The following is a 16317-nucleotide window of genomic DNA, read 5'->3' as shown; positions in this document are numbered from 1 at the left end:
ATCCTTTGTCAGTTGCTTCATTTGCAAATATTTTCTCCCATTCTGAGGGTTGTCTTTTGGTCTTGTTTATGGTTTCCTTTGCTGTGCAAAAGCTTTGAAGTTTCATTAGGTCCCATTTGTTTATCTTTGTTTTTATTTCCATTTCTCTAGGAGGTGGGTCCAAAAGGATCTTGCTGTGATTTATATCATAGAGTGTTCTGCCTATGTTTTCCTCTAAGAGTTTGATAGTTTCTGGCCTTACATTTAGGTCTTTAATCCATTTTGAGCCTATTTTTGTGTATGGTGTTAGGGAATGATCTAATCTCATACTCTTACATGTCCCTGTCCAGTTTTCCCAGCACCACTTATTGAAGAGGCTGTCCTTTCTCCACTGTACATTCCTGCCTCCAAGGTGGATTCTTTACCACTGGACCACCAGGGAAGTCCCCATTTCAGAGAATGTTTTGCCTGTGTTCTCTTCCAGTATTTTTATGATGTCATGTCTTATATTTAAGTCTTTAAGTCATTTTGAGTTTATTTTTGTGTATGGTGTGAGGGAGTGTTCTAACTTCATTGATTTACATGCAGCTGTCCAGTTTTCCCAACACCACTTGCTGCAGAGACTGTCTTTTCTCAGTTGCCTCCTTTGTCAAAGATTGACTGTAGGTGTGTAGGTTTATTTCTGGGCTCTTTATTCTGATCCATTGATCTATATGTCTGGTTTTGTGCCAATAGCATGCTGTTTTGATTATTGTAGCTTTGTAGTATTCTCTGAAGTCTGGGAGGGTTATGCCTTCAGCTTTGTTCTTTTTCCTCAGGATTGCATTAGCAATTCTGGGTCTTTTATGGTTCCATCCATCTGTATGGTTTTTAACTCTTATGGGGGTTTTTTTCTTGTTTTTTTTTTTTCAATGGGAAACTAGCTAAATTAATTATACTGCATATACACAATAAAATACCAGCTACTCCAGCTTTCTTTTGATTTCCATTTGCATGGAATATCTTTTTCCATCCCCTCACTTTCAGTCTGTATGTGTCCCTAAGTCTGAAGTGGGTCTCTTGTAGACAGCATATATATGGGTCTTGTTTTTGTATCCATTCAGCAAGCCTGTGTCTTTTGTTTGGAGCATTTAATCCATTCACGTTTAAGGTAATTATCGATATGTATGTTCCTGTGACCATTTTCTTAATTGTTTTGGGTTTGTTTTTGTAGATCCTTTTCTTCTCTTGTGTTTCCCACTTAGAGAAGTTCCTTTAGCATTTGTTGTAGAGCTGGTTTAGTGGTGCCGAATTCTCTTAGGTTTTGCTTGTCTGTAAAGCTTCTGATTTCTCCAAGGAATCTGAATGAGATCCTTGCCGGGTAGAGTAATCTTGGTGGTAGGTTCTTCCCTCTCATCACTTTAAGTATATCATGCCACTCCCTTCTGGCTTGTAGAGTTTCTGCTGAGAAATCAGCTGTTAACCTTATGGGAGGGGCTTCCCTGGTGGTTAAGAATCCGCCTGCCAATGCATGGGACATGGGTTGGAGCCCTGGCCCGGGAAGATCCCACATGCTGTGGAGCAACTAAGCCCATGTGCCACAGCTGCTGAGCCTGCGCTCTAGAGCCCGTGAGCCACAACTACTGAGCCCATGTGCCACAACTACTGAAGCCCGCACGCCTAAAGCCTGTGCTCTGCAACAGGGGAAGCCACCACAGTGAGAAGCCCTCGCACCACAATGAAGAGTGGCTCCCACTCGCCGCAACTAGATAAAGCCCGCACGCAACAACAAAGACCCAACACAGCCAAAAATAAATAAATAAATAAATAAATTTTTTTTAAAAAGCCACTTATTAAAAAAAAACCCAAAAAAACCTTATGGGAGTTCCCTTGTATGTTATTTGTCGTTTTTCCCTTGCTGCTTTCAATAATTTTTCTTTGTCTTTAATTTTTGCCACTTTGATTACTATGTGTCTCAGTGTGTTTCCTTGGGTTTATCCTGTATGGGACTCCCTGTGCTTCCTGGACTTGAGTGGCTATTTCCTTTCCCATGTTAGGGAAGTTTTCGACTATAATCTCTTCAAATATTTTCTCTGGTCCTTTCTCTCTCTCTTCTCCTTCTGGGAGCCCTATAATGCGAATGTTGTTGCATTTAATGTTGTCCTAGAGGTCTCTTAGGCTGTCTTCATTTCTTTTCATTCTTTTTCCTTTATTCTGTTCTGCAGCAGTGAATTCCACCATTCTGTCTTCCAGATCACTTATCCGTTCTTCTGCCTCTGTTATTCTGCTGTTGATTCCTTCTAGTGTAGTTTTCATTTCAGTTATTGTATTGTTCATCTCTGTTTGTTTGTTCTTTAATTCTTCTAGGTCTTTGTTAAACATTTCTTGCATCTTCTTGATCTTTACCTCCATTCTTTTCTGAGGTCCTGGATCATCTTCACTATCATTATTCTGAATTCTTTTTCTGGTAGGTTGCCTATCTCCACTTCATTTAGTTGTTTTTCTGGGGTTTTATCTTGTTCCTTCATCTGGTACATAGCCCTCTACCTTTTCATGTTGTCTGTCTTGTTGTGAATGTGGTTTTTGTTCCACAAGCTGCAGGTTTGTAGTTCTTCTTGCTTCTGCTGTCTGCCCTCTGTTGGATGAGGCTATCTAAAAGGCTGTGCACACTTCCTGATGGGAGGGACTGGTGGTGGGTAGAGCTGACTGTTGCTCTGGTGGGCAGAGCTCAGTAAAACTTTAATCTACTTGACTGCTGATGGGTGGGGCTGGGTTCCCTCCCTGTTGGTTGTTTGGCCTGAGGCAATCCTACACTGGAGACTACCTGGGCTTTTGCTGGGGCCAATGGCAGACTCTGGGGGGACTCACACCAAGGAGTGCTTCCCAGAACTTCTGCTGCCAGTGTCCTTGTCCCCACAGTGAGCCACAGCCACCCCCCACCTCTGCAGGAGACCCTCCAACACTAGCAGGTAGGTCTGGTTCAGTCTCCCCTGGGGTCACTGCTCCTTCCCCTGGGTCCCGATGCGCACACTACTTTGTGTGTGCCCTCCAAGAGTGGAGTCTCTATTTCCCCCAGTCCTGTCAAAGTCCTACAATCAATTCCCACTAGGCTTCAAAGTCTGATTCTCTAGGAATTCCTCCTCCCACTGCCGGACCCTCAGCTTGGGAAGCCTGACGTGGGGCTCAGAACCTTTACTCTAGTGGGTGGACTTCTGTGGTATAAGTGTTCTCCAGTCTGTGAGTCACCCACCCAGCAGTTATGGGATTTGATTTTACTGTGATTGTGCCCCTCCTACCGTCTCATTGTGGCTTCTCCTTTGTCTTTGGATGTGGGGTATCTTTTTTGGTGAGTTCCAGTGTCTTCCTGTCGATGATTGTCCAGCAGCTAGTTGTGATTCTGGTGTTCTCACAAGAGGGAGTGAGAGCATGTCTTTCTCCTCTGCCATCTTGGTTCCTCTCCCCCAACTCTTATGTTTATTAATGGGTGGAACTGGAACCTTTTCCTTCTAGTAAAAATGACCAGGTTGGAATGGAAAACTTTGTTCACTCCAGATTTAGTAAATCTGGCAAAACATCTCTCTCATTCTCTAGATGTTACCTTAAAGGAACACAGTCAAATGCTTAATCTCTAACTCCAGCAAATGAGTGATCCTAAATATAATCAAAACCTGCCTAGTTTCTAGATTGTTACAGAATTAAGCACTTGTCTTCCAACATCCTCCCAATTCTCAGTGACAGGACTCCAAGGAACTATAGGTGGTTTTCCCAATCCTCCTTCTTAACTGGCTTGAAGGAACATTTCTCCAGATTGGGGGGATATCTCTTCTAGTCCTAACTGACAAGGGAGCTACACTCATTGCTCAATTCCGCTACTACAAAACAGCCCTGCCTCAGAGTACTAAAACAGTCCAAATAGTGCAGATCTTTAATGAGCCTCAAGAGGTTCTTGTCTCTGAACCTATTCCCTTTTGTTTAGGACTTTTGAGAGATACCCTTTTCTCCTTGGCTCCTCTGCCCATATCCACTTATTAGGCTAAGACTTCTTAGAGAATTATCATGCCAGTATTTTTTCTCCCCGAAGGGGAAAATATAGAAATTGACAGTAGTCATCAAAGCAATCCACCAAGTGAATTAAATGACCCTTTGATATCTTTTATTCCATCTCTGACCGTACTAGAGCAGCTTCTGGAAACGCTGATTATTTGTCCCTATTGAATCAGCTACCACTTTCCTTATGAGCAAATCTCCAAATGATGTTGGCAAAATTCATAGCACATTTCCCATTAAAATTCAGAGAGACCCCTCAAAATCTCTTCGCAGAATTAATTGATAACCTAAGCGTAAGGAAGCCATTCAAGGTGTAAAGCCCATAATAGAAGATTACAAGGCTCAAGGCCTCATTATCCCTTGTACTAGGCAGACACTCCCATTTCACCTGTGAGAAAATCTAAAGGCCAAGGGTGGAGGTTTGTCCAGGACCTCCCAGCAACAAACAACATTGTTATCTCTGTTGTTCCTAGCCCTCATAGTTATTAGGTAGTAAATTCTTTACTGTAACTGATTTATGTAACGCATTCTTTAGTATTTCAGTTGGTGAAGCTAGCCAATACCTTTTTGCCTTCACTTGGCAAGAAAGCCAATTCACCTGGACTGTAATGCCTCAGGGTTATACGGAGCCCCTATTCTTGGGCAAATCCTGAAGGTTGATCCCTAGAGATAACTGCTTTGTTGCAACAAGTGGATGATTCACTTCTTTGCTCTCCTTCTCAAGCCTCCTTACAGGAAGACAGCATCCACTTGCTAAACTTTTAGCCTTAAAGGGACATAATATCACCAAAGAAAAATGGCAGTTTGCCCCAAACCAGGTTTGATATTTAGGGCATCAGATATCAGAACAAGGGATACACTTAGATCCAGATAGAATTCATGGTGTCTTAGTTTCCCAAAACCCAAACTAAGTGCCAACTATGAGATTTTCTTGGTCTAGTTTGTAATTGCTGAAATTGTGACAGGTTTCCTTGGGCTAGACCTTAATGGCTAAAACTGGCTTCCAATTTTTCCCCCTTATGGCCAAACTTCTGTATGTTTTACACAACAATAACAACACAACCTAATTTTATGGGAAGAATTGGATGAAATAGCCTCAAGGTCTTAGAGAAGAGTTTGCTGAACCCACCTGCCCTTGATCTTCCCAATTATCAAATTCCATTTTTCCTTGTTGTATATGAAAAGGACGGGAATGCCCTTGGGGTACTCACCCCAAAACATGGATCCACCATTGATCCATAGGGTATTATAGCCAGCAGCTGGACCCTGTGGCATGAGGATAACCCCCTTGCCTTGCTGTGATCCTTCTAAACCTCACATCCACTGCTTTTGGAATTCATAAACTCTCATCCTTTGAGCTAGTCACAGTATACCCAATGAACTTGGCTCCTGCTTCTTTAACCTACAGCTGATAAAGGGAGAGATACTCCAATATTGCAAAGGCCTAATTGCTTCTATCAAAAATAACCATGTTTTGGTGGATCAGTCTTTTCACAGTGCACCCTTGGGGGACAAAGACCTTAAGCGTCACAACTTGCAACTTGGAGATTTCATCTATCAGAAAAGATACATCCAGAAGAACTCTCTTCAACCTTGCTGGAAAGTACTCTATCAAGTACTCCAGACAACCCTTGTGCTTCCAGACTCCAAGGAATAGACTATTGGGATTCATGAGACACACCTAAAGAAAGCATCGAACCTTAACTGAAACTGCACATCATCTGGTGACCTGAAAGTAAAGATTTTCCAGAATTGAAGCAGATGACATCTGATAAGACAGCTTTCCCAAGATATCTGGACCAGGCCTGTTGGAAGTTTGTCACCAAGCCTTTGATGATGGCATAATGCCTCAGGAGATCTCTGATGTCTATGATTTTGATAACAGGACTTTAGATAAAAAGTGCCTGAGAGTCCTCCTTCCTCCTCCTTGTTACTCAAATGTGACCTTAATAGGTTTCCAATCTGTGCACTTTCCCTCTGATGTGAGACACTATACCCAGGAATGGTCCTTCTTGACATTGAGGGACAAAAAGCCATTGACACTAGAAACCCTTACTCTTGATAGCAATGCTTTCAGAGAAAAATCCTGATCAAAAGGGGAAAATGTAAAATATGAATACACAGAAACCTCAATTAAATAGAGTTGGGAGACCAGAAGGGGGAGCTCTCACACCCTCTGGTGATAGAACCTAACAGGAAGAAGAAAGACTCCTTTCCTGCCAGGGACTCAGCCAATGAAAAGCCATGAGCTCTTTGTTTTATTTATGGTCTGTATGTTTTCACACTGGACTGAAGCCTTTCCTTGAAGACAGAAAGCCTCTTCTGTGGCTAAAGTCTCTTTAGAAAAGGTTATCCCTACCCTGGGGAACTCCTCTAGAACTGTGAGGAACCCATCTTACTGGCCAGGTGCTTTGACAAGTCCTTTTCCTCTCTATAAAAGTGTCCTCCTTCCTTTGCCATGCCGGGACTTGCATGTAGTTTGGCATGGTTGCAGAACCCAAATTGCAATTCTCTGCTAATCCTGAATAAACCCATCTTTGCTGGAGAAATATTTGGCAGTGTTTTTGTTTCAGGTCAACAGCAGTCTGTGTGTTAGCATGTGCACTGCTAATAGGTTTGTCATTGTTTCTATGCTTTTTCAGTGGGCAGAGTAAGGAAATCCTTTTTATTTTATGGAGATAATATATCATGAGTGCATAATGATATTTCCAATTCAAGTTTAAGAGTATAGGGCTATTTCTTAACCTCTGATTTCTATTTCAGTCTCTTTTCTCTCACACTAAAAATCTTAATTCTTAAACAATATTAACTTAATTATGTACCAGTTTATTACCAACAATATGATTACAGAATTGGTTTATTTTTTCCAGTTCTTTTTGCCTTATGATATATCCCACTAGGGACATATGGTCAAATTACTGTATTTTAAATCACTTGAAATAACTCTTCTCTGTGTGGTTAAGCCACTAACTCAATACACATTTATTTAAGTGTATTTGGTTTTTTGCTTTAAATTCTAAAATAGCTCTTTAAATTTCAATTTAATTTAGTTTTATAGTTTTGCATAACAATCACATGGTTTCACAATCAAATCCACTCACTCAGAGACGTCTGGCACACATTCTTATCCTTTTCAACCTGTTCTCTCATCTCATAGGTAGTCTAATATTTGGCTTATCCTTCCATTTTTTAAAAATATAAGCAGATACATCTCTTTAGATATAAGCTAGCATACTTGACACCCTACTCTGTACCTGGCTTTTTTCCAATAATATAGCCTAGTGATCACTCCATAACAATATACAGAGATAACCCTCTTTCCTTTTTACAGCTGCAGAATACTCTGAAGGGGAGCACCCCAAAATATGCCACTTTGGCATATTGATTGGTTTGAATTAAAGGTACTTGAGAAACAGCCAGTGCAAGGACACTCTGAGCCACCTTTGTCTCCCTGAAAGCAGGATATAAATCTTCCATGTGAAAGGTACCCACAACCCCCTCTACCAATAGCAGAAAGGAAGAGGGCATCCTTAACACCAGAGACAGGGAATTTAGGGCCTTCTCATCCCTAAGCAGATCTTGTTACTTCGCCAACCTACTATCACAAGGCCACACTACTTTGTCTTGTCAATTCTTCACAAGTTTATCATTTCTTTGTCTAAAAACATATAAAAGCTTCCTGCTTTGGTCCATTCTTTGAGTCTCATTTTTATGCATCTTCTGTATGTATGAAATTTAAATTTGTTTTTGTCCTTTTAATCTGTTTCATGTCAGTTTAATTATTGGACCAGCCAAAAAGCCTAGAAAGGAAGAAGGGAAAAATTTTCTGCCCCTGCAACTCCACGGGTGGATGTTTCAGTCTGCTATTGAATATAGCTATTAATAATAATATAGCTGTTCAATAATAACTCAAAAGTATCTCTTTTGAGTTATTTCCAGTCTTTAGCTTTTAGCTCTGTAGTTAATAACTTTGTGTTTATGTCCTTTTATATTTTTTGCCAGTGTGTCTTTGAGATAAATTCTAGAAGTAGGATTATGGGATCCAAGGGTAAATGCGCATGTGATTTTGCTACATGATGTCAAATTCCCATGGGATATCCCCAACAGCAATGTATGAGGGTGGCTGTTACCTTGAAGCTTCTCTAGTAGAGTGCATTATCAAATGTTTGCCATTTTAATAGGTGAAATGTCTCAAATGTTTATAATACTTAAAGATGAACATCTAACTCTCCCCCACTTGAGGTAATCTATTTTTGTACTAGTGGTAGATTGAAGGAATTTTTAATAGATTGGACATGGTGCTAGGCACAGTCCACATCAATTAAAAAAATCATTATTTGAATAATATGGAGATAATATTGGAAGCATAAAGTCTAAAATATCAATTCTCTTTATCTGCATTACTTTGAACTTAACTACGAACACTGATTCCAAAATGAGAGACATCTTTGAGGAAACTCTTGTCCTACCTTATTATATGGGATTTAGAGAATTTGGAGAAACTGTATATAAGCTTTGCAGGGAATTTTGAGACACGAATCTTAAGGTTTTAAGTTCCGTTAGCCATTGCCATTCTTTTCACTAGAATGTCCCTTGATAGGTTAATTTTACCTATAGCATTTAGCATAGTACCTGGCATACAGTAGGTGCTTATTTAAAGCCTATTTATTTAACAGCTGAATGAATCCCTGCCTTTTCCCTATGTTGTGATTTAATACCATCACTAATTTAAGATCTGTTAGATGGAACCAGAAAATAGAATATACTGGCTTCACTTTCTTGGGACACACATTAAGGAGCAAGTGTTTACTAAATTGTTTGTCCTTTTTCACTGTTTATGTTCAATTTTTGAATTTCATTATTTTCATCCATTGTTTATCCTTTCCTCAATATTGAACTTCAGTTCTCGTCAGAATTCACTTTTTCTTAACCAGGGCTAGCTCTCAAAAATTATATACATTGAGTGTTTCATAAAGAACTATTTCATTGAAAGCAACAAAAATCCCTTCTCTCCAAGATTTAACAGCAGAGAATGTTTGCTAAATGTTTTGAAAAATACGCTCATTTTAGAAAATATCTCCAAACTTTCCATTCCTAAAATAAAAAATCTAGTTGGTTATAATTCTATCTACACAATTTCATATTTTGCTCTTTTCACTTAATAAGTATTTTCCCGTGACATAAAAAATTTTGAAAGAATATTCAAAGTGAGTTAAAATACCTCAGAGGACCCTGTGTACACATTCAGAGCACCAGAAAGAGTATTTGTGTCTCTCCCCCTTACGTATACAGTGATTGAAAGTGTCAGCTGCCTCAAGGGTATGATGTGAAAATTTTGTTTAAAAATAGAAATTGCAGGGGGTGTGACTTCCATCCCTGGTCAGGGAGCTAAGATCCCACATGCCTCGTGGCTAAAAAACCAAAACATAAAACAGAAGCAATATTGTAATAAGTTCAATAAAGACTTTAAAAATGGTCCACATCAAAAAAAAAAAAGATAATTCACCTTGAAAATAGTCTGACAAAGTTTGGTGCTAACTAAATAAATCCTGACTTTTTTTTTTTTTTCTGTGGTACGTGGGCCTCTCACTGTTGTGGCCTCTCCCGTTGCGGAGCACAGGCTCCGGACGCGCAGGCTCAGCGGCCATGGCTCACGGGCCTAGCCGCTCCGCGGCATGTGGGATCTTCCCGGACCGGGGCACGAACCCGTGTCCCCTGCATCGGCAGCCGGACTGTCAACCACTGCGCCACCAGGGAAGCCCAGTCCTGACATATTTTTTATGGAAAAGACAGACCAGTAATGGTGGTTCTAGAGCTGAAAAGTATGAAGCGTGCCCATAAGGTACCTCAACCTCTGTGCCTGAGTGCTGTGCTGGACTGTGTTGGGACTTATATTTATGAAGTATTCTGGAATTTATTCAAAGATTCAGAGAACGGAAAGTGATGAAAATAGAACCCAAAATGAAAATGACACTTTTCAAGTAGACCGTTGTTATGCCTTTTGGAGGGGTGGGAAAATACGGAGGGATTTCCCTGACTTTTTGTGGGACAGAACAAGAATATCTGATTGGTGAGAACATAAGTACCCAAATGACCTTCGGTCACCCTTAGGTTTGGCCAGTAACTCTAGGGATATAAACAGGTGGGCCACAAATCCAAGCGCTGATGAACGACCTATACCAGCAGAATTTCCTTCTTCCTTCTGGGTCAGAGAGCGTCTCTTTCCCAAAGAGTTGGACCCCCAACTCTATAAGGCAAGCTACTTTCTTTACAGTTTTCTGGGTATCAGTGTGACAGTCTCATCCCTGCCTTCACTGGGAGGAAAAGGAAAGGCACCACCTCCACCGGCCTCAGCCATACGTTGAAGCACTCGGGAATTCCCCGGATGTGAAGCAAGCGCTTTAGAAATAGGCCAACTGCCAGGGACTGCAGTAGGCAAAAGGGGAGAAAACGCTTAAAGAGGTAGGTGGGAAGGCATTTTATTCCTCTTCTGTTTTTAACTTTGATAATTATTTATTTTACTTTATTGTTTTGCGGTACGTGGGCCTCTCACTGTTGTGGCCTCTCCCGTTGCGGAGCACAGGCTCCGGACGCGCAGGCTCAGCGGCCATGGCTCACGGGCCTAGCCGCTCCGCGGCATGTGGGATCTTCCCGGACCGGGGCATGAATCCATGTCCGCTGCATCGGCAGGCGGACTCAACCACTGCGCCACCAGGGAAGCCCTGTTTTTAGCTTTGACTTGCAGCTCTTGCATACGGAAATTCTATAGCTTCCCCAGTTTGAGGACCCCACCCAAGAATCTAGAGACAAGCGGCGCACGGCCAGCTTTCTACCCCAGGCCTAACGGGCCACTCTGGGAGGAGCCTAATGGGTCCAGCCACCGCGGCCTAGAACGCCAACAAGTAGGGTAGGAGAGGCTGGAGATGGGGGCGGGACGGCGCGGCTGCCTGACCGCTGATTGGCTGATGGCACTCATCGCCTGGTGCCATTTGTTGTTGGAGGGGCGCACCTGACGTAGCCGGCTTCCTGCACGTGCAGCCGTTTAAGCGGCGTCAGCGCCTGTGAGGACCCCGGGAGAGCAAGCAGCAGGGAGGTGAGTGGGCCAGCGGCTTTTTTTCCCCCGGTATGCGCCTCGTCCCGACCCTCTGGGCTTCCCAGTAGCTGGACTTTGGGCCGACTGAAGGACGGATGGGGTGGGCGGGGGTTTGAAGCAGTCCTCTGGCGTCATTCTGCTTCCTGCCGGAGGGTCCAAAAGCACCGTGGGTGCCCGAAGTCTGAGGCTGAGCCCTGCAGAGGAGATGAAGGAGCCTTTTTGACCAGCCCCTGCTCGCCTTTTTCTCTGAACGGGGATGGTTGTAGTAACACTGTGTATAAATCCTCCTTGGCGAACCAAGTCCTTTGTTGGAGGTATTTGGGCCACCTAACCACTGCTTCCTTCCCTGACAAACTTCGAGGCCTTGATTCCCCCCTCCCCCACCCCAAGAAACTTAGTCAAAAACTTCAAGCTAAACGTCTTACCTACTTTTGAAGGGAGGCATGTGAAGGGAGAAACCTTGAGTAGTATCTGAAAAATTTCCCCTCCCCTTAATATACAATAAGACGTTTGGGGACTCTTCGTTGGAGAAGATAAATTCTATCAGCAGATTTTGGGAGAAAGCCTAAACATCAGTGGGGACATGGTGATTGCTAGAGTGATTAGGTAAGTGGTTCAACTAATTTTTAAAGAGAAAAAGGATGGACATAAATGCTGTCTCTAGGGAAGAAACAAAACTTAATTGCTTTTCTTGCAAAAACTTTTGGGGAGGATCAACACTTAGTTGAGTAGTTTGGCGGGGTATATGTGAAATGATGAGGGTTTATGCTTTTAAAGATACGATTCTGATCGAAGCTAAATGTGCATGTTTGTATTTTTATGAAAATAGAACTGGAAGCCACCATGGGAGATGAAGATTGGGAAGCAGAAATAATCAAACCTCGTATGTCTTCCTATGTTCCTGTATTTGAGAAGGTAATAAAACTTAAAGTTTGCAGTTATTAAATGCTGCAGATTTTATCGAAGTTGAAAATGACTGTGGTGAGAAAGTTCTAAATTACAGTTTGCTGTGCTTATCTCCGTGTGATTGTTATTAACTATTTCATGGGGAATGATGAAGAGGCACGCTAAGCCTCAAATAGAATAAAATAGTCTGAGGTAATTTGATAATTAAAAACTAAAATGTATATAATAATATTAACAATTTAAATCTCAGTGATTTAGGACTTGTGGGTGAAAGCAAGCTTATGCTAATGTGGTTGAATGTCTATGAGATACAGTCATATAGAAAACTGAAAAAATATAATTTGATTTTGGTTGATGTTTTGAATTCTGAAAATTGGTTTCCTACAAGCAGGGCTCTCAAGATAAAAACATTAGGCTGATTCAGAGGGTAATATCAGTTTGATCTTCAAATGTACAAATCAGCAGATCTTTTTTCTCAATGGTGTTTGAAGAGTTACATTAGAATTCAGAAGAAGGGGTTATGGAGTGGGTTTTGGATTTCAGTTTTGACTTGAAAATTGACTTAATAAGGTGAATAGACTCTACTTTAGAAGATAGTGTATTTTAACGGGTTGCTTTTACGTAAGTGTTATGTACTTGAAAATGTCTCCAAAAGTTGATTTTTTTCCTTTTAGAATTTCCAGTTGGTTTTTATGTTAGTCAATTCTGACACTTTCTATTTCAAGTGATGTCTTAGTGGAAATTCTTAACTTACCCCAAATCATAAGATAAGTAATTCTTTGTCTCAATTGGATTTGATCTGTATGTATATAAAGTTTATATTAAAATACCTAAGATGTTAATCTGAATTTATGGTGTTTCTTGTTTTGGGACTTATTTTAGAAGTCTGAATTTATCGTGTTTCTTGTTTTGGGACTTATTTTAGAAGTAACATCTTTTGTATGTTATCTTTTTATAGTCTTCCCATCATAAAAATATTGGAACACCATTGGGAAAGGAGGAGAAAAATCACTTAACAGTCTTGCTCACTAGCACAAATGCTCTGTTTTTAGTAAATTTTCTTCTATTTTTCCCAAACATGTTTTTGTATAGATTGTAATGATAGTACATAATAATAATTTTTGATTTCAGCTTTTTCACTCTTCAGCATTAACTATTCCATATTACTAATTTCCTAAAAATAATTTCTAATAGTTATATAATATTTCATGGAATAGAGCTACCATAACATGAATAATTTTCTGTTGGTGTGAATTTAAGATGTTATCTTTCCACTGTAATATTGTCACGAATATCTACAGTTTATTCTTTGTTTTAATTTGGGAGTATTTTTTTCAAAAATGAAGTTACTTGGTCAAAGAATATTTTATGGTTCTTTCTTTCCCTGGTTCTCAGCAGATTTGTTCTAATACAAAGTTTAACTCACAGATACAGATGTTCTTCCACTTGGACTTGTCTAATTTTTATTTTTTCTTACTCTGAGATTTTGTCTTCACTAACTATTCTTCAAACAGTATACTTACTGCACTGTAGCATGTTGTGCATGGTTATTGCAAAGGGTGTCTGAAATTGAGGATGGTCATCTGTCAGGCTTCCAGATTTACCTTTTGGAAATCTTTGTGCTATTCAGTAACATACTTTGTTTCTTGATATTGGTCATACTGAGTTTAATATTAATTTATGTTAACATTTCTACCTTATTCTTAGTACCTATTTGTGTGGGGCCAGTTTGTAGTGTTGTGCAATTAGTTATTTGGCCTACTTGACTCTAAGGAACATGGTGCAATCAGTGGCTTTGTTTGCCTGCCTTGGTTGAATAAGAAATGTAGAAACTAAGGATGAATATGTGACATTTTTTTTTCCTGTGATACGCGGGCATCTCACTGCTGTGGCCTCTCCCGTTGCGGAGCACAGGCTCCGGACGCGCAGGCTCAGCGGCCGTGGCTCACTGGGCCCAGCCGCTCCGCGGCATGTGGGATCTTCCCGGACCGGGGCACAAACCTGTGTCCCCTGCATCGGCAGGCGGACTCTCAACCACTGCGCCACCAGGGAAGCCCCATGACATTTTTATGTAGGAACAATCTGAGGTCTTTTCTTCAGCCTATTTTCTTTTAAAGGCACCATTTTGATTGGTTGTTCTAATTGAATTTCCATTTCAAGAGACAGCTGGGCTTCCCTTTTGTTCAATTTATATTGGCTCTGAGACCATCTTGGATTGGTAACAATATCTGTGATCAGCGCTTTTCTTTTTTTTATTAATTTTTAAAAATTGGAGTATAGTTGATTTACAATGTTGTGTTAGTTTCTGCTGTATAGCAAAGTGAGTCAGTTATACATATACATCCACTCTTTTTTAGATTCTATTCCCATATAGGTCATTACAGAGTATTGAGTAGAGTTCCCTATGCTATACACTAGGTCCTTATTATGTGATCAGCCTCTTCTGAATGCTTCTCAGGATCCTTACTTGGAGATTTAATATTGATACATGCTTATATAATTTTGAACTAACAGGCTACTGTTCTGGTAGTTCTCAGAACTTCCCAATTCTAGTTTTTGAAGTGAGTGTACCACCTGAAGATAGAATAATAAAAGATGTGGGGTTGAGAGAAATTTGATAATGTTAACAGTTGCAGCAGTCCAGAAATCCCAGTGGTTAGGCATTTGCACGTTGCATGCAGAGTTGTTGGGATGAGTGGTTGAATGGATGAGTATGATGACTGTAACAGGATACTGGGTTTGCTTGCTAGTTGTAATGTTTCTTGTTAGATGACCCTGGGAGTAAGTCTACACAGTGATCACTTCTGTCTGATCTTTTTGCCTTTTTTGTGGCATATTTCAGAAGGCAGATACTCTTGTGATTAAAGTGGAAACAGCTTGAGATAATTAGTCCATCCACAATTATAATTTTATTAAGCAGTAAAAGCAAAGTTTGTAATAATTGTTTAGATAAGAAAGTAAAGTACATGGCTTCTTTGTTCATGTTCATACTGCAGTTCTGAAGTAGCAGGGGAAAATGTGGTGGTTGGACATCGTTGAGTTGGCAGACCTAAGGAAGTTGATGTGCTGGAGCCTGAGGAAGATTTCCAGCAATTTCTGCTGCTAGTCATCAATGAGATGTGGGAGGATACTGTGTCTCTTACTCAAGAGCACAGAAAATCATATATGCTGAATAGGAGCAAGTTGTGGGAGATACACAATATGTTCATCCAAATAAAAACCCAGGAAAGTGCTCTCACTCATCTCCCAAATCTAAATGACGAAGTCAAGGGCAGAGTGACAAGTATGAGAAGGCTGAGGAGAAGGCTAAAGAGATTGCAATGATGGTAGAAATGTTGGTCGAGCTACTCCAGGGGATAGAGAAAAGTGAATCCTCTTGAAGGAGGATTGGCAGTTTATGATCAAAGGATTCCAGTGAACTGATGGAGATTGGCTGATGCCCATGAGAACCTAAAACCAGAGAGTCTTTAGTTTTCTCCCTTTTTTTCTCTCTATATACTCTGTCCTCACAGTAGGTTTGTGGTATAGTCTGCAGTTGATACCGTCGACGTGACTTTTGATTGCTAAATGTTTTTGTTTGGGGAAATAACTTTTATTTGGAAAATGCTGTCACGTACAGAAATTAGGTCTTAGATTGTAAGCGTTTGCAACAGGCACATTTGTTCCTGGGCTTTGGTTATTGTTTCTATTTTGAGGTGCTTTGCTCTTTCTTATGTGACATGATAGGTCATCTGGAACCTTAGGTCTGTGTGTGATACATGACACTCAGAGTTGGAGTTCTCTAGCTCTGGAGGTGCTGAAGGAGCTGCATTAATTCTAGAAGATGACTCCATGCAGCAATTGTTGGAGAAACTGAAGAAGGGACCAGACTTCAACTGGGAATGTGAATGGGGCTGATCTGGCTTGGACTGATGAATCAGAAGAAGGGATGGAGGATGGTATTGTCTGTATTTGGGGGCTTTAATTTCTGTTTTAGATCATAGGAGGAGAGATGTATTTTGTCCAAAATTTAAATTTTACGTGGCATGCTATCTGATGCAACCTATCTGGTCAGTTTATTTGGACAACGTAACTCAGCTTTATTTGACATGGAACCTAGAATAGGAGATGAGATCTTGGTATTCTGTACAAGTTGATTTAGTACTCTGATGTATTTCAGGGTATTCTGGGCATAAAATGGAGGATATTTACAAAGGTCCTTAAAGGGCTGGGGAAGAAACACATGGAACTGTCTGCATAGGTCCCTGAATGGACAGGGAAGAGGCATCTTCAAGGTTCATAAGCTGTCCAGCTATAAGTTCTCTTGAGTAGCA

General features: G+C 40.7%; 1 protein-coding gene and 1 pseudogene across 4 annotated transcripts in view; both read left to right on the top strand.

Moving 5' to 3' along the window:
• Positions 1 to 11941: 11941 nt before the first annotated feature.
• Positions 11942 to 16317, top strand: part of DDX4 (DEAD-box helicase 4) — a gene marked incomplete at both ends in the record, with an annotated part of 69030 nt that continues 64654 nt past the window's right edge. For all 3 annotated transcript variants that reach the window (XM_082621944.1, XM_082621942.1, XM_082621943.1), the window contains one exon: positions 11942 to 12013. In XM_082621944.1, the coding sequence (XP_082478070.1) occupies positions 11942 to 12013 (72 nt within the window). The remainder of the gene's footprint in view (positions 12014 to 16317) is intronic.
• On the top strand, positions 15021 to 15384 carry LOC309804643 (MORF4 family-associated protein 1-like; annotated as a pseudogene). Its single transcript has one exon. The product of its transcript is annotated as an MORF4 family-associated protein 1-like (transcript).

This window comes from Mesoplodon mirus, assembly GCF_964341445.2.
Source record: "Mesoplodon mirus genome assembly, chromosome: 5".
In the NCBI taxonomy this organism is placed as follows: domain Eukaryota; kingdom Metazoa; phylum Chordata; class Mammalia; order Artiodactyla; family Ziphiidae; genus Mesoplodon; species Mesoplodon mirus.
This window is presented reverse-complemented; position numbering and strand designations above follow the sequence as displayed.